This window comes from Erythrolamprus reginae, chromosome 12 (genome assembly GCF_031021105.1).
Source record: "Erythrolamprus reginae isolate rEryReg1 chromosome 12, rEryReg1.hap1, whole genome shotgun sequence".
NCBI classification, from domain to species: Eukaryota; Metazoa; Chordata; class Lepidosauria; order Squamata; family Dipsadidae; genus Erythrolamprus; species Erythrolamprus reginae.
Window position 1 is genome coordinate 12870106 of NC_091961.1, and position 15934 is coordinate 12886039.

At 41.8% G+C, this 15934-nt stretch overlaps 1 protein-coding gene across 1 annotated transcript in view; it reads left to right on the forward strand.

The window, feature by feature from the left end:
* LOC139174705 (G protein-coupled receptor kinase 5-like) overlaps positions 1 to 14018 on the forward strand; it is a 119818-nt gene extending 105800 nt beyond the window's left edge. The window contains exons 8-16 of the mRNA XM_070765218.1: positions 1273 to 1413; positions 2044 to 2234; positions 5625 to 5662; positions 5921 to 6010; positions 7571 to 7779; positions 8987 to 9124; positions 11053 to 11190; positions 11456 to 11587; positions 12453 to 14018. Of these exons, the coding sequence (XP_070621319.1) occupies positions 1273 to 1413; positions 2044 to 2234; positions 5625 to 5662; positions 5921 to 6010; positions 7571 to 7779; positions 8987 to 9124; positions 11053 to 11190; positions 11456 to 11587; positions 12453 to 12542 (1167 nt within the window). The 3' untranslated portion in view covers positions 12543 to 14018. The remainder of the gene's footprint in view (positions 1 to 1272; positions 1414 to 2043; positions 2235 to 5624; positions 5663 to 5920; positions 6011 to 7570; positions 7780 to 8986; positions 9125 to 11052; positions 11191 to 11455; positions 11588 to 12452) is intronic.
* The last annotated feature ends 1916 nt before the right edge of the window (positions 14019 to 15934 follow it).

A 15934-nucleotide genomic window follows, 5' to 3' on the forward strand; every position in this document is an offset into this window, starting at 1 on the left:
TTAGTTGGGGGAAAGATCAAAAGCAACATGAGAAAATATTATTTTACTGAAAGAGTAGTAGATCCTTGGAACAAACTTCCAGAAGACGTGGTTGGTAAATCCACAGTAACTGAATTTAAACATGCCTGAGATAAACATATACCCATCCTAAGATAAAATACAGAAAATAGTATAAGGGCAGACTAGATGGATCATGAGGTCTTTTTCTGCCATCAGTCTTGTATGTTTCTGTTTCTATCTAATCTGATCTAATCGGTCACAGTCTACATTAGGGACCATCAACCTTGTCAACTTGGCGAGGGAATTCTGAGCACCGAAGTCCACAAATCATAAAGTTGCCATGGTGGGAGATCCCTGGTCTAGATGACCAAGCTAGAACTCACAGTTGACTGAATTCATACCTATCTCTCTGTCTTGTAGTTTACAAACCACAAGAGCAAACACAAGATATTATGGCTTACGAGAATCCAGGATTAATTCTTCAATTAAGCTACATTACCTATTGCAATGTAATGGAGAAACACAGCATCTCAGCCTCAAGTCCTTTATTTATCTCTGAAATAAATACTGTGTTGTGTGGCTCCTCTTCAGAAGTTTGGGAAGCTAAGTTGCAGTCTTCACCCCTTAGATGTTACCAGCTTGTTAAAAGATGCCTTCAAGATCACTTGAGGAGTTATTCACATCAAAGAGGGATGACTTTCATTTTCTGCCTTCTTGCTTCTCCAGGCCTGTTTTCATGAAGATATACATTTCTTGTATTTTTACATAAGGCAAATAAATCATCGTGTTTATGTGTAATAAGTAGTTTGGCTCAATGGGAGTTTTAATAGAGGAAAGTGAGATCCCTGCTGATTCTGCTCTGATGCTTAGAGCAGTGTTTCCCAACCTTGGCAATTTGAAGACATCTGGACTTCAACTGCCAGAATTCCCCAGCCAGCGAATGCTGGCTGGGGAATTCTGGGAGTTGAAGTCCAGATATCTCCAAGTTGCCAAGGTTGGGAAACACTGGCTTAGAGAACCTCTGGAGTATAAGCCACATTCAGAAAATCTTGTTATGCCGACTTGGAATTTTCACTTAGCAATGAGAAAGAGCGTTATTCTATAGTCCGTAACTTTGGTTAAAGAAGAAGTGTCAAAAAGCAAGAATAAAATGGAGCTACTTCAAATGTTAGATCCTTGCTTTAATAGGGCTTCCGTCAGTAACACTTTTCTGTAATGTCACTAGCAGCCATGAAATGTGCCCCCAACAGTTATGCTTTGTCTTGTGTTTAGGTTTGCGCATGCCAAGTACGAGCTACAGGGAAGATGTACGCTTGCAAAAAGCTGGAGAAGAAACGCATCAAGAAACGGAAAGGGGAAGCAATGGCTCTCAACGAGAAGCAGATCTTGGAGAAGGTCAATAGCCGATTTGTGGTGAGCAGAACGCCTTTGGGATTGGCCTTTAGAAGACTGAAATATCCAAAGACTTCCATTTGCAAATGTTATTTGGATCTGCATTCTGAGTGGAATTTCACAGTATCAGATTCCGCCTGGTTGATTTAGCTGTAGTTATTGCCCTTGATAATTAAATGAAGTTTCTTGCATTCAAACCGATGGTCAAGTGTCTTTTAGGGGCAACACAGCCCAGTTTTAACATCTGTCTTCTCCAGATATACAGTAACTGGGTAAACAATGTTGTACCAAAATACACTTCCAATTCCTTGAAGTTACTTGGCCTGTGTGACTTTTAAAGTAGCCCTGTTATTTTTCAGGTTTCACTCACCTGAAAACAAATTGTGGCTGCATTAATTACTGTAGTAGCAGAGTAGCTGGACTTGCATTCTGGAAGACTTCAACAGATTCATTTTCAAAGTGTGCACAGCTCTATCAAATAGGAAAATAAGATAGAGTATTCCTGAATTATTGAATGCCATAAGTTTCTGGAAGGGGATAAAGAGAAGGAAGATGATTGTTATTTACGTGTTTCTGGATTCTTGGACACTGCAGAAGCAGAATTATGGAATGTACTTGGAGTCAACTCCTTCTTTCAATTTGTGCCAACAGGTCAGTTTGGCTTATGCCTATGAAACCAAGGATGCTCTGTGTCTGGTTCTCACAATCATGAATGGGGGTGACCTGAAGTTTCACATCTACAACATGGGCAACGCGGGTTTTGACAATGAGCGGGTCACCTTCTATGCTGCAGAGATTTGCTGTGGCCTTGAACATTTGCACCGGGAAGGCATTGTTTACAGGTGAGTGGGGATTTCCTGGTTCCAAGAAGGTAGAGAAAGGACTAAGGCAGTTTACCTTGTTACATAGTTGGCACAATGGAGATGTGATCAACCTCCTTCATCTGATTAAGTGTTGAGTTATCTGAATGGCAGAGCTAATAAATTGCTAAGCCAATGTTCACCCTATCTGGCACACTCCATGTGGATTATTTAGGAGTTGTGACCAACAATTTCAGAAGGAGAGATGTGCGTAATGGATTAGATGAAAGGATCAATTTGTCTCTACAACCCTTTTGAATGCCAAACCCCAGAGTGGTCCTATCCGTCTGAGATTTAAAGTAGCTCTCATTGGATAACTGTCACCCGCCTGTCATGTGATGTCACTGGCCAAATGAATCATCATAGGCCTAAGCTTGAAATCAACTGTCCATCTGTAAACCTTTGAAACACCTCACGGTGGTCATTTCTCTCTTTGAGATTCAAAGCTTTTCTAAATCATTTTGTAGCACTCAGACTTCTTCTCCTTCTCCTTCTTTCTCCTCCTCCTCCTCCTCCTTCTTCTTCATAACCCCCCGCCATTCGCAAGGAGTCAGCATTCCACATTCATGAGTGTTCTGCCTTCTAATTGGTCTGTTCAGGAGAAACATACTCTATTAACCTTTCTCTCTAAGTATATTTCCTATTTCTACATACACTGGGATTCTCCCAAGTTTACCACTAGCTCCCTCTTGTGTGTCAATGGTGCCAACTCACAGGCAAATCGAACAAAAGAGCAAGATGCAAACAAAAGCAAATAAAACACAAATTGAAGTTTAGTTTGTATTTGTTTAATCCTGCACAGTTAAAATCTGCACTGGGAGTCTTCCCTAGCCTTTTCATCTTCCTTGTAAAGTGGAAATGCAAACATACTATCTAGAAATGTTATACTATTATGCATATTATTATGTATTATGCCGCTCTGGGTCTGCGGAGAGGGGCGCCATTTATTTATTTATTATTTATTTATTAGATTTGTATGCCGCCCCTCTCCGGAGACTCTGAGCGGCTTATAACAAGGCATAGTTGTAAGGCATACAAATCTAATAAATTATTATTATTATTATTATTATTATTATTATTATTATTATTATTATTATTGCTGCTCTATATTTGACCCACAGCAAGAGCCACTCTTGTGAATCCCTCTAAGGTGGGACTAGAACTCACAGTCTCCTAGTCCAGTATTCCCCAACCTTGGCAACTTGAAGATATCTGGACTTCAACTCCCAGAATTCCCCAGCCAGCATTCTATAAAACAACTTAGTGCATTAGAACACCCTCCCCCATTTTTAACATCATAAACTGCTTTATTTTAGAGCAGGCAAATAGCACTATAATAAAATAATGCTATGATTTGCCTAAAAATTATCTTCAATCATGTGCACAATGCGGCTGGTCCCAGGTAGAATGAAACAACCAAAAAGTCTTTAGCAAATGGGAAAAATTGCAAAGCATTGTTTATATTTCCTTATATAACATATTCATTTCCTTTAAAACCCTGCAGCACTTTACTGCAATAAAACAATAGCATTAGAAAAGTATTACAGTGCAATGCGTACAGTAATGTATGTGGCATTATAGTACAAATGCAAAACTAAATGTATAAATTAATACAAATTGGAAACTTAAGAAGCCTCAATTGCATGTAATGCCTGGCAGAGAATTAGGGGAATTCCTGAGTGTTACTAGGCAACATCATTCTAACTTAAGAAATACATTCTCTCTTGTTAAACAAACCAGCAAAATCAGTCAGTATATGTGATTGACCTTTCTAATAATTGACAGGAATCTGTTTTAAAGAATCATTTCAGATTTCCACATAGTTGTCAACCCGACAAGTGGAGATGTAAATTCTGTTTTTTTTCTTCTTACTTGAATGCAAAGGAGAGAGAAGGGGAAAGGGCCTGTGTGGTTGATTCTTCAGCTACTTGTCTGCACATGTGCGAGCATTCCTTCATGGCTTTAGCCACTGCATTATGCCATGGTTTCTTAACCATGTTTATTCAACAATACGTCATCAGACTAACCGCACTGTGGCTTAGGTGAAGCTTGAATCAACATGAACATGCTTGAAGGAGAGTTGAAGGAGTTGTAATCAAACACCCCTCAAGAACACTGGTCTGGGGAAAGCTCTGTTTAAGATAAGCATAACAACAAAGTGAGCGAACCACTAGAAAATGTGGCAAGGAAGGCTATTAAAACAACTGAAAGAGGGAAAGACTGTCCCAATTAAAAGGTGGTCCTCTGGTCTTAAAAGATGAGAAGAGGGATATTTGGAAGTAAGTTTACTGTGTCTACTTCTAGACAAAAATCAAACGATCCATTACATATGTAGTTTCAAAGGTTCTGGAAGTCCCCATGGTTTATTTCTTTATTTTATTTGTATCCCGCTTTTGTTATTTTTAGAAGGATTTGGGGGTAGTGATTTCTGACAGTCTCAAAATGGGTGAGCAGTGTGATCGGGCGGTAGGAAAAGCAAGTAGGATACTTGGCTGCATAGCTAGAGGTATAACAAGCAGGAAGAGGGAGATTGTGATCCCGCTATATAGAGTGCTGGTGAGACCCACTGAACTGTGTCCAGTTCTGGAGGCCTCACTTACAAAAAGATATTGACAAAATTGAACGCATCCAAAGATGGGCTGCAAGAATGGTGGAAGGTCTTAAACATAAAACGTATCAGGAAAGACTTCATGAACTCAATCTGTATAGTCTGGAGGACAGAAGAAAAAGGGGGGACATGATCGAAACATTTAAATATGTTAAAGGGTTAAATAAGGTCCAGGAGGGAAGTGTTTTTAATAGGAAAGTGAACACAAGAACAAGAGGACACAATCTGAAGTTAGTTGGGGGGAAGATCAAAAGCAACATGAGAAAATATTATTTTACTGAAAGAGTAGTAGATCCTTGGAACAAACTTCCAGCAGACATGGTTGGTAAATCCACAGTAACTGAATTTAAACATGCCTGGGATAAACATATATCCATCCTAAGATAAAATACAGGAAATAGTATAAGGGCAGACTAGATGGACCATGAGGTCTTTTTCTGCCGTCAGACTTCTATGTTTCTATGTTTATAAACAACTCAAGGCAGTGAACATATTTAATGCTTTTTCTGCCTCCTATTTTTCCCACAACAACTCTTTGATGTGAAAGGATGACTGACCCGAAGTCATCCAGATGGCTTTCATGCCACACGCAGGACTAAACTCATGATCTCCTAGTGATTGGCCCAAAGTTGCCCAGTTTGTTTTCATGACTAAGGCTGGACTTGAACAGTTTCTAGGCTGGTGCCTTAACCGCCAGACCAAACTGACTCTTCCAATTGGTTACCTGGTCCTTATTCTGGGTTGTGTCTCTATCTCCCCTGCAGGGACTTAAAGCCAGAGAACATTCTTTTGGATGATGATGGTGAGTGCCACATGTCACATGTTTGAATTGTTCCTGTTAAAGACTTTCAGAATCACTTTTACCTACAAATGTCAGAGATTGCAGCCAGATCGTCCTTCCTTCAACTTACCTTCCACTGCTGAACAACACAAATACATTTTTGTGCAGAATAGAACTACGGCCAATTCTGTCTTAACTCAGAGTTATGTTCATCATGAAAGATCACAGGACTTGTCATTTCATATCCTCTATAATCACCTTCTCCCTTCTTCTGTCTAGGGCACATACGGATCTCAGATCTGGGGCTGGCCATTAAGATCCCTGAAGGTGACACCATCCGTGGCCGTGTAGGAACTGTGGGCTATATGGGTATGTGTTGGAGAACTGCTCCAGGTCTTGTTAGATTGCTGATTCAAGAGAAAGTTGGATCCATCCATAGACCTTCTTTCGTATCTATCTGACCACACTGGCTGAAAGGGCATGGTTCTTTACAAACAGGGGCAGAGAAGCTGTTTTAGACTGAAAATCAAATTTCAGTCAAACCATTACAGTTAGTCCTTGACTTGCAACCCCAGTCGCGGCCAGAATTTCTATTGTTAAATAAGGTAGTTATTAAGCTAGTAGTCATGCCCTATTTTGTAAACTTTTTTGCTCTTGTTAAACTAATCCCTGCGGTCATTAAGCGAATCTTGTGGTGGTTTTAGGCCAATCCAGCTTCCCCCATTAACTTTGCTTGTTGGAAGCTTGTCTGGAAAGGTTACCAAGTGCCCAAATTTTGATCATGTGACTGTGTGTATACTACAACAATTATGAATGTGAGGACCAATTGTGAGTCACTTTTTTCAGTGCTGCTCTAACTTTGAGCCGTGATGGCGCAGTGGTTACAATGTAATATTGCAGGGGAATTCTGCTGATTGCCAGCAATTCGATTTTCACTGGCTCAAGGTTGACTCAGCCTTCCATCCTTCAGAGGTCAATAAAATGAGAAACCAGATTGTTGTAGGCAATATGCTGACTCTATACTGCTTAGAGAGGGACTGAAAAGCACTGTGAAGCAGTATTTAAGTCTAAGTCAGGGGTCCCAAACTTGGCAATTTTAAGACTTGTGGACTTCAATTCCCAGAATTCTCCAACCACCATAGCAGTCCACAAGTCTTTTTAAAAAAAATATGTTTATTGGTTATATACATTAAAAACAGGGTACAGAAAAGTAAAGGGAATATATATAATGTACATTCTAGCAATTATAGTTTACTTATATAGCATGCGTGATTGGGGAAGGAGAGGGAAAGAAAGGGAAAAGGATTTAGAAAGAAGGGAAAGAAATACAGGAGGAGGACGAATAGAAAAATAGAGTAGCACTTAGAGCAGGGATCCCAAACTTGGCAACTTTAAAGCAGTCCACAAGTCTTAAAGTTGCCAAGTTTGGGATCCCTGCTCTAAGTGCTACTGCTATTTGAGTAGTTGCTAAATGAATAGTTGTAAGTTAAAGACTGCCTGAAATCGTCATGGTTGGTTCTTTTGCTATGCATGTATAGTCCATTTATAAATAAAATAAGGAGTCCCACACAAAAAATATCAATCCAAAAATAGTTTGCTACTGCCTTCTTTTTTTCAGTTTTCCAAGGTAAAGTACAAACCTCAACATTCTCTCATCCAGGAACTAATCAGGTCCAGCCCTTTATCACTTTTTCAATCAGTCACTCAGTGAAGTGCTGCTACTTGTTAATAAGCAACACATTTGCTTCCTTCACCTTATAAGGGGGAGAAGCCCATTGGATTTTGCTTTATCACTTGTGATGGGTAATAGTTCTCCAAGATGCAAAACAAGAGAAGATTCTTTCTCATCATTTGCCACCCGATCAAGCGTTTTACATGAAATTGTTGTCTCTAACTTTGCTTTCTCCACCTTTCTCCTCCTCTCCCCAGCTCCTGAAGTAATTAACAATGAGCGCTACTCCTTCAGCCCAGACTGGTGGGGGCTTGGCTGCCTCATCTATGAGATGATCGAGGGCCAGTCACCATTCCGTGCCCGCAAGGAACGGGTGAAGAGGGAAGAGGTAGAAAAGCGGGTTCAGGAGGACCACGAACAGTATTCAGACAAGTTCTCTGAAGATGCCCAAGCCATCTGCAAGTTGGTGAGTGATGGGAAAGAGGAGAAAGCCAGAAGATAAAGAAGGAACCTTTGCTATAAGTCTGTAGTATCAGATGATAACTCCTGCATCCCATAAGTTGAGGTCAATTTGAGGTCGAATCCATGAACCAGATTTGGCACTATCAAGAAGTAGTCCACCATTGTCTTCTGGTGGGATATGGTTTCAGCTTCTCAAATGAACTTCCCTTTGGTTTGTCAAGTAAGAATCAACTAAGACTTTTGCAATCAGCCAGGATCGGCCAGACTAATCTGCTTAGCCAGGCATAGATACTGTAAATTGTGCCCATGTGTATGTATATATACCAGTTTATATGTAGTATCCTGTTGCTATTGGTAGAGAGAAGGATGGCGTACCAGTAGTGAAAATTGAGCTGCTTGCACAGCTTCGCTTCTACTGCAGGCATGCTACTGCACATGCACAGAAGCAAAATAATCACCGAAATCTCACATACATGTGCATCTTCTCACAAGATTTTTCTTCCTGCACATGCTCAGAAGCAAAACCTCGCTGGGACGTCTGTGCACCCCCACAGCAAAAGTAAAGCTGTACATGCAGTGTACCAATAGTAGCAGAATCGGGAATCAGTCCCTGGATGTGGGCTGGTTTGGATAGAATGTATTAAATCACATAAGCTTACCAGATTTCCACTTTTCAGGGGCTTTCAAAAGCAATAATATAAATATTTCTTTTACATTAATAGAAGCAGAAAGGGGTGCTTGTAATCACAGCCATGTCATGTCTCTTAATGGACTCCCTATTATTTCATTTCCATTGGTTTAATTTTTAAAATCGTTTTATATTGATCATATGGGGTTTTGTTTAAAAAAAAAAAACACCTGACGAGATGGACAAGTCCTTTCTCTTATGCACGGACACTTTCTTTCCCATTATAACCCTCCGAGTCTGCGGAGAGGGGCGGCATACAAATCCAATAAATAATAATAATAATAATAATAATAATAATAATAATAATAATAATAATAATAATATAAAAAACTGTATTTATAGGATAAAGATTGGTGAACTATTCTGGACTCTAGGTGGGTTTGAGAACCAACTTGGTTTATGTTCCGTGGCAGAAAAAGCCAACTTGGGCTTGGTTTACAAAGTCTGCTTTAAAAAGTTCTTAGTTCAAATGTTGTCTTGAAGGCTTTACTTGCAAGAAGTTCTTTTTTCCCCCCTCTTTCAGCTCCTAAGTAAAGACCCTAAGCAGCGGCTTGGGAGCAAAAGTGAGGGGGCCATCCAAGTGATGCAGCACCCATTCTTCAGGACAATCAATTTCAAGCGACTGGAAGCTGGGATTATGAAGCCATCGTTTGTGCCAGATGTAAGTTCTTACAAGTAAGAGTGAGGAACTCAAGGAGTGTGATAACAAGACAAATAGATGACCACCTGGAGTCCACTTGAGCAGGGCAGCCTATAAATTTGAATTAATGAATTAATGAATGAATGAACAAATAAATAAATGTTTTATCTGGAGGAGTGAGGTATTAAGCCAGTGCCAAACTTTCCCTCTTTCTCCAGATGTTGTTGTTGTCATCAGCATCTTTTCGTATTGGGATATTCTTTGTCTCTTAAATCTACTGTATTTTTCAGAGTATAAGATGCACCTTAGTTTTTGGGGAGGGAAATCTACTTATCGGGTATCCATCTGGCTAGCTTCCTTAGTCTGGTCAGCTTCAGCACATCATTTTATCCCCTAGTTATGGCTGGAAAAAAACACCTTTTTCAGAGGGAATAGTAATGAAAACAAGCCTGCAAAGACTTAGGTCTAGAAAACAACTTTGGAGTAGAATGAAAAAATCCTGCAAGCTGGGAAGATCATTAGCACCTTGTTAGGGCTGGGGGAAAAGCTTCGAAAAAGCTACTTTTGGAGTATAAGATGCACCCAAAATTCCAATCTCTTTTTTTGGGGGGGAGGGGGGGAGGTATGTCTTATACAGTGATCCCTCTATTATCGCGAGGGTTCCGTTCCAAGACCCCTCGCGATAATCGATTTTTCGCGATATAGGGTTGCGGAAGTAAAAACACCATCTGTGCATGCGCACCCTTTTTTCTATGGCCGCGCATGCGTAGATGGTGGAGTTTGCATTCCCCGCCACCCACGCAAAGGGGAAACCCCGATTTGGCTCCTCGCTGCTGCTGCGCTACCGAGCAGATCAGCTGCTGGGCGGCCGAAGGAACCTTCCCTGGGTCTTCCCCCTCTTGCTGGCGGGCGGGCGAGCGGCGGGCATCAGCGAGGAGCCGGGGTTTCCCCTTTGTGTGGGCGGCCGGGAAGACCCAGGTTGGGGGTTCGAGGGGGTGCTGGGAAGCCCCCCAGGCCGGCTGCGACCTTTTAAAACAGCCGCGCCGCTTCCCGTCTGTCTCCTGAAGCCAAACCCAGAAGTGGTTTTTTTTTTAATTAATTTTTTTTTTAAATCGCGATATAGCGTTTCGCGAAGATCGAGATCGCGAAACTCGAGGGATCACTGTACTCCAAAAACTATGGTATTGTTTTTGAGTTTCCTGCTTCAGCAGAGGAGAATTCCCTGGTTTTTAGCAATTGTGAATGCAAATTTTGGGGCCCAAATGTAGGGAATTCTAGGAACATCAGAATGAAAAGCAAGCAGGAAGTGTTTTTTAACTTTGGGCTGTAAACTGTCCAATCTGTAATATTTCAAGCTTTTAGTTATCTTCTTTTTCTCCCCGGGAATGGGGATCTCCTCTTTGTAATCATCTTTGTGGGAGTCTTTCAAAAAGTGCTATCATATCCCCCTTCCTCATCCTAATTATGTCTTGTTTCTTCTGCTTTTTGAAGCAGTATTAGTGTCCACATATTCTATCCATCAACCTCACCATTTTTCCCTCCCTCCAATTCCAAATCTGTCCCCAAGAAGCTAAATAAAAGAATTAGAAATTATCTTATCGGGTTCCTCAGTATCCACTTTTTGCCATTTTGGTTAGATTTAGTATCAAACTGAGCTAGAGGGGACCCTACAGATCTTCCTAGTCCAACTCACAATTGAAGCTATGAATTTACAAAACCGTCCCCAATCATCCAACTTCCCTCTCTCATGACATTGCTTAATTATTGTTATTTTCTGGAAACTCTCCCTGATGTTCATTCTGAATCTTCTGTCTTTTAATTTCAACTTCTTAGTCCCAATCCTTCCTTTGGCTTTCAAAGGGAACAAATCCATCTCGACTTGCACATGACGTCTGGATATGTAAGTCCTGGAGATGGCAAACTTACTGGAATCCTTGCCTTTCTCTTAGCCTCGGGCTGTGTACTGTAAGGACGTACTGGACATTGAACAATTCTCCACTGTGAAGGGTGTCAACTTAGACCAAACCGACAATGACTTCTATGCCAAATTTGCCACAGGCTGTGTCCCAATCCCCTGGCAGAACGAGGTAAGGAAGAGGCATTTACAAATATTTATTTATCTATCAAATGTAAAAACTGCCCATCTCCCTCACAGAGGGACTCTGTGCAAATCAGGGAAGAGGCTTGTGCATTGTAGTTGGATACTACCTCTAAGCTAAGCCTCTTGATCTAAGGAGGCACATATAGAAAGTTCTCCCAAGTATCCATTCAGCTGTTTTAAGAATTTTAGTATATAGCACCCTGTTTCCCCACCATTCTTACCACTTGCATCTTCTTCTTCCTTTTATCTAGATGATTGAGACAGAATGCTTTAAGGATCTCAATATCTTTGGACCAAATGGCACCCGATCCCCGGATCTGGACTGGAAGCAACTCCCTGACCCACCCAAGCGTAGCCTCTTGCAGAGGCTCTTCCGGCGTAACGTAAGATCCAATCTTGTTCTTATTCTGCTATGTATCTTGCAGCTGCCAATCCCATACTTGCAATCTACTTAGCCTGATTAAGCAATTAGCAGTAGCCAGAGACTGCAGATAAGAGGAATGCTATGTGGCTCAATGTGGTGCTGTTGGAGTTCCCAAGATAAATCTCTGGGCGCCTATTACATCATTCCTGAAACTTTGGAAGGCTGCTTCTAGTCAGCATGTTAGTCAATATTCGTCTAGATCAATTTTCCCAACCATAACATTTATTTATTTATTTATTTTATTGTATTTGTATCCTGCCCCTCTCCAAGGACTTGGGGCAGCTTATGACATGTAAAAACAATACAATTCTAAAATCCAATAATAACTAAAACAACCAATCTAAAACCCCAATTTAATTTAAAAACAGTCATTCCAATCCACCAACAAACTTTCCATTCAACATCCATCCATCCATAGGCAGGGGTTGATGGCTAGTGTCCTCAGGTCTGTCGGCACAAATAAGTCTTCGAATTCTTCCAGATGTGCGCAGTAACTCCATCAGTCTTCAGCAATTGCATGATGAAGGGGAGATTCCTGAATTTGGAATCCATGCGTTCCAGAAGTTGCTGTGGTGGGAGAATTCTGAAACAATGGTCCAAATCTGAACAAGGCAGTTTCTTAGGTCCCAAAGCCTTTGGATTCTTCTGTTTGAAGAACAGCAGTTCAGTGGTTGAGCAACTGCATGACACAAATACGTTCTTGGGTTTATTGCTGGCATCTTGAAGAACAGAACAAAGAGAGATCTTGCCTGTGAGTCACGCTAGATAGCAGAGTTTTTTCTTCCTGCACTCACCTTGTTCCCTCTCTTCATTTTCCCCTATAGCCAAGTGACTTCACCATCAGCACCAATGTACATTCCAACCTGTCGGCAGCTCCCTCACCAGCTTGGCCCATGGCCCAGGCTCCCTCCTGACCTCTGGAACTCGCACTCCTCCTTTGCCTTCTCAGGGTTGCCTTAGGCTGATCCATGGGAGTTCCTGTCTTGGGCCAGGCTCTGTTACTGCTGAGAGCCGAAGGAGCACAGCCTTCCAATCGGCAGGGCAGCAATGATCCAGAAGACCTTTGCCACCTCCTGGTGCTGATGTGGATTGGAGGCATGGAGACTCTTCTTGCCCAGAACCTTGGCTGCTGCTTGTTGACAGGGTCTTCCTTCATCTTTCTGAACTCTGAGTGCACAGGGGGCATCCATGGCTCTCCCCCATCACCTCCCGACCCAACATTCATGGGAGATCAACTGGGGAAACATACCTGAGAAGGAAGGATTTTAAAAACAGAAATAACTACCAATGACACCTGGAGATGGCAGAGATGAGGGCTGGAATCTTAAATTGGAGAGAGAGAAAAGAGAATGCACAGCCTGGACAAAATTGCAAATGGGGATGAGAAAGACTCCCCGCTCTTTCATTGGCATTTCCAGAGACAGGTGGATAAATGTGTGTTGGTCTGTGCGTGGATGTGTGTTGAACGTTTAGTTCCTTGAAGTTCATTCGGGGGTTTTTCCAGGGCTCTCTCCCACCCACATCACAGATTCTACAGCCTGGGTCCGTTGCAAAACCAGCCTACGGAAGACAAAGACCGTTGAAGAGCAATTGGTTGTCTTTCTTTTAGGTCATCATTTCTTGGCTGGTCATCCTGTAGTTGTGCTGGGCTGTCCAGCACCTCTTAGCAATACAGCCTTTGTTGGGCAGGGTCAAACTGGAATCCAGGATATGTGGAAATCCCCAGATGCAGAACGCTGCTACAGAGGCACTCAACAGGAAAAGACAGAGAGGTGAGGTGGATGACATCTCAGCCTGCATAAAGGCTTCAGTGTTCCCAAACCCTGACTGTAACCTCAACCTGCAGTGTTGAAGATATATATATTTTAAATCCTACATATTTTAATTTTTATTGCAATTGTTCCCATAGGCCTGTCTACTCATTTATTTTATTTCTGTCTTGGCATTTCCCCCATTCTCCCCTGACCTTTCCTTTTCTCTTTATGCCACCCAGCCTAGTTGGTTCCTGTTGCATTAAAGCAGATGCAGGGTCTACCTTGATTGTGATCGTATGCTCAAGTACTATGGTACCAGGTAATTTCACCCCATTGGTTCCAAAAAATCCCAACATCCAAATTGGATGATAGTGAAAAGACCGATTGTAGGTGGACAATTATCTTTTAAAACCCTCCTCTGCATTGGAAAATAAAAACCCCTTTGTAAAATAAAAAAGCAGAATAAGACTGGTTTAAGCCATAATATTCTGGATTTCTACTTTTAAAGAGAATCCTCTCACTCACCCTATCGCAAGCACAAAGCTCAAGTGCATTGGGTCCATTTTAATTTTTGCCCTAGGCTGGAACAGGACTAATACAAAAGTAAATGAAGCCAACCAATTGAAGCAAAATAAAGAACAGAGTGTTTCTTTTTTTAAAAAAGAATGGGATTTGAGGTCACATTTGTCTTGACCAGAGATCTTCAAACTTGGCTAGTTTAAGACTTGTGGACTTAAATTCTGGGAGTTAAAGTCCACAAGTCATAAAGTTTGGAGTCCCCTAGTCTTGACTTGTGGATTACCCTCCCTAATGCACTGGCCCTCAACCTTTTGGCACCAGGAACTGGTTCTGTGGAGAGAGGTTTTTCCATGGACCAGAGGGAGCATGGTTTCGTGTACTGCCGGCATCCCGTGGAGGGGGCCTTGCTTGTTAGCATGGCCCAATTTCTGGCATGCCACTGTGCAGTGCTGCTCCATGGACCGGGGGTTGGAGACCTCTGCCCTAATGTGCTTCATTTCAGGAAAAAAAGGATTTTTGTTGCTGCTATTGCTAAATACTTGGAAATACCTGTTGCTTCTTTTCTTTGAAAATGATAACAGTAATGATGTAGAGAGAAATGCAGGAGGAGAGCATTTCTCTCTCGGCTTAAGAAAAGAAGCAAGAGTAGAGGAAAGGAAAGGACAACATTGGAGAGTGCAGGGAAGACTCATCATAGGAAACTTTGTTCCCAATTTTCTCCAAACCCAAACAGGAAACGGGGCTCTGGAGTTGTGTTGAGGAACACTCTGGAAGTTAGATACTTACATAATTCTCCAGAGGCTGGTGGGGCACAACTCTCAGCATCTCTTACCTTAGCCCTTCCTAGATGGCCCTGGTGGAAATTTTCATTGAACAACTTCTGGACAGCTATAGATTTTCTACTTCTAAACAGGGCTAGATTTTCTTTAGCTTACAATATATACCTATATTAGTGCTCCAGTTTGACTCTGTTCCCCACCTTTGCTTCTCTGCCATTTGTTTTTACGATCATAGGAAACTCTAAAGGATAGGACAATAGATCTGTGGACAAAGCTGCTGCTTTCTTTTTGGGCTGCCAGTGTGTGATGCTCTGTCACTGATTTCTGTGGCTCAGGCTGAGACTGAAACAATGCTTGCATCCATTCTAAGATAAACATAAGGAGATTCCCAACTTCTGTGATTCTCCCTTCCAAAATAATTTGCAAGGGATTGGCTCTAAATCGCCAAGGCCATCACATGTTGCAAAGTTCAGGGGAAGATAGATCTATTTTTACTCAGAATTCCTTCTCTATCTTATCACTTGTGTGACCTGCTGAGGGAAGGGCTTGCTCTCAGCCTGGTGCTTTCTTTTTTAAATTGGCAGAGATGTCCTTGGAGAAGGAAGGACTTTCTGGGTGAAATATCAGGGAAATTGTAAGCTGGTTTCTCAACAGTCGCTGTCAGCATGGGAGTTGCCCTCTGATCCTCCAGTGGCAGGTGTGAAAATTTGGGCTCACCTTTGACAAACTGAACCCCAGTGAGCAGCTTGACCCAAGCAGTTAAGGTTATCTGTTCATTAAATCCTGATTTAGCAAGCCCGGTCTAGAAAGTTTGATTTCCTTAAGGCTGAACTACTTAAGGAAGACTAAAGACCATAGTCTCTCTTTGAGGCTATAGAGAGAGGGAAGAAGTTGGGGCCTTCCTTTTGTGCAAATGACACCATGCTGGTATTTTGGATGGATGCCTGACTTTTAATAACTGGCAGGTGAGGGATCCACCAGTAGAACCAGGAAGAAATTGCAATTTTTGTCTCTGTGTGTGATTATTTAAAAACTGGATCATGGTCAAGGAAAATAAAGCAGAGGTCTTCAAACATGGCAACTTTAAGACTGTGGACTTCATCTCCCAGAATTCTCCAGCCAGCTATGCTGGGAGTTGAAGTCCACAAGTCTTAAAGTTGCCAAGTTTGAAGTCCTCTGAAATAGAGACGTCTCTTAATGCCCAAGGTAAACAACTGAACTTCCTGAGTTGTTGGCATTTTTCCACTCAGTTAC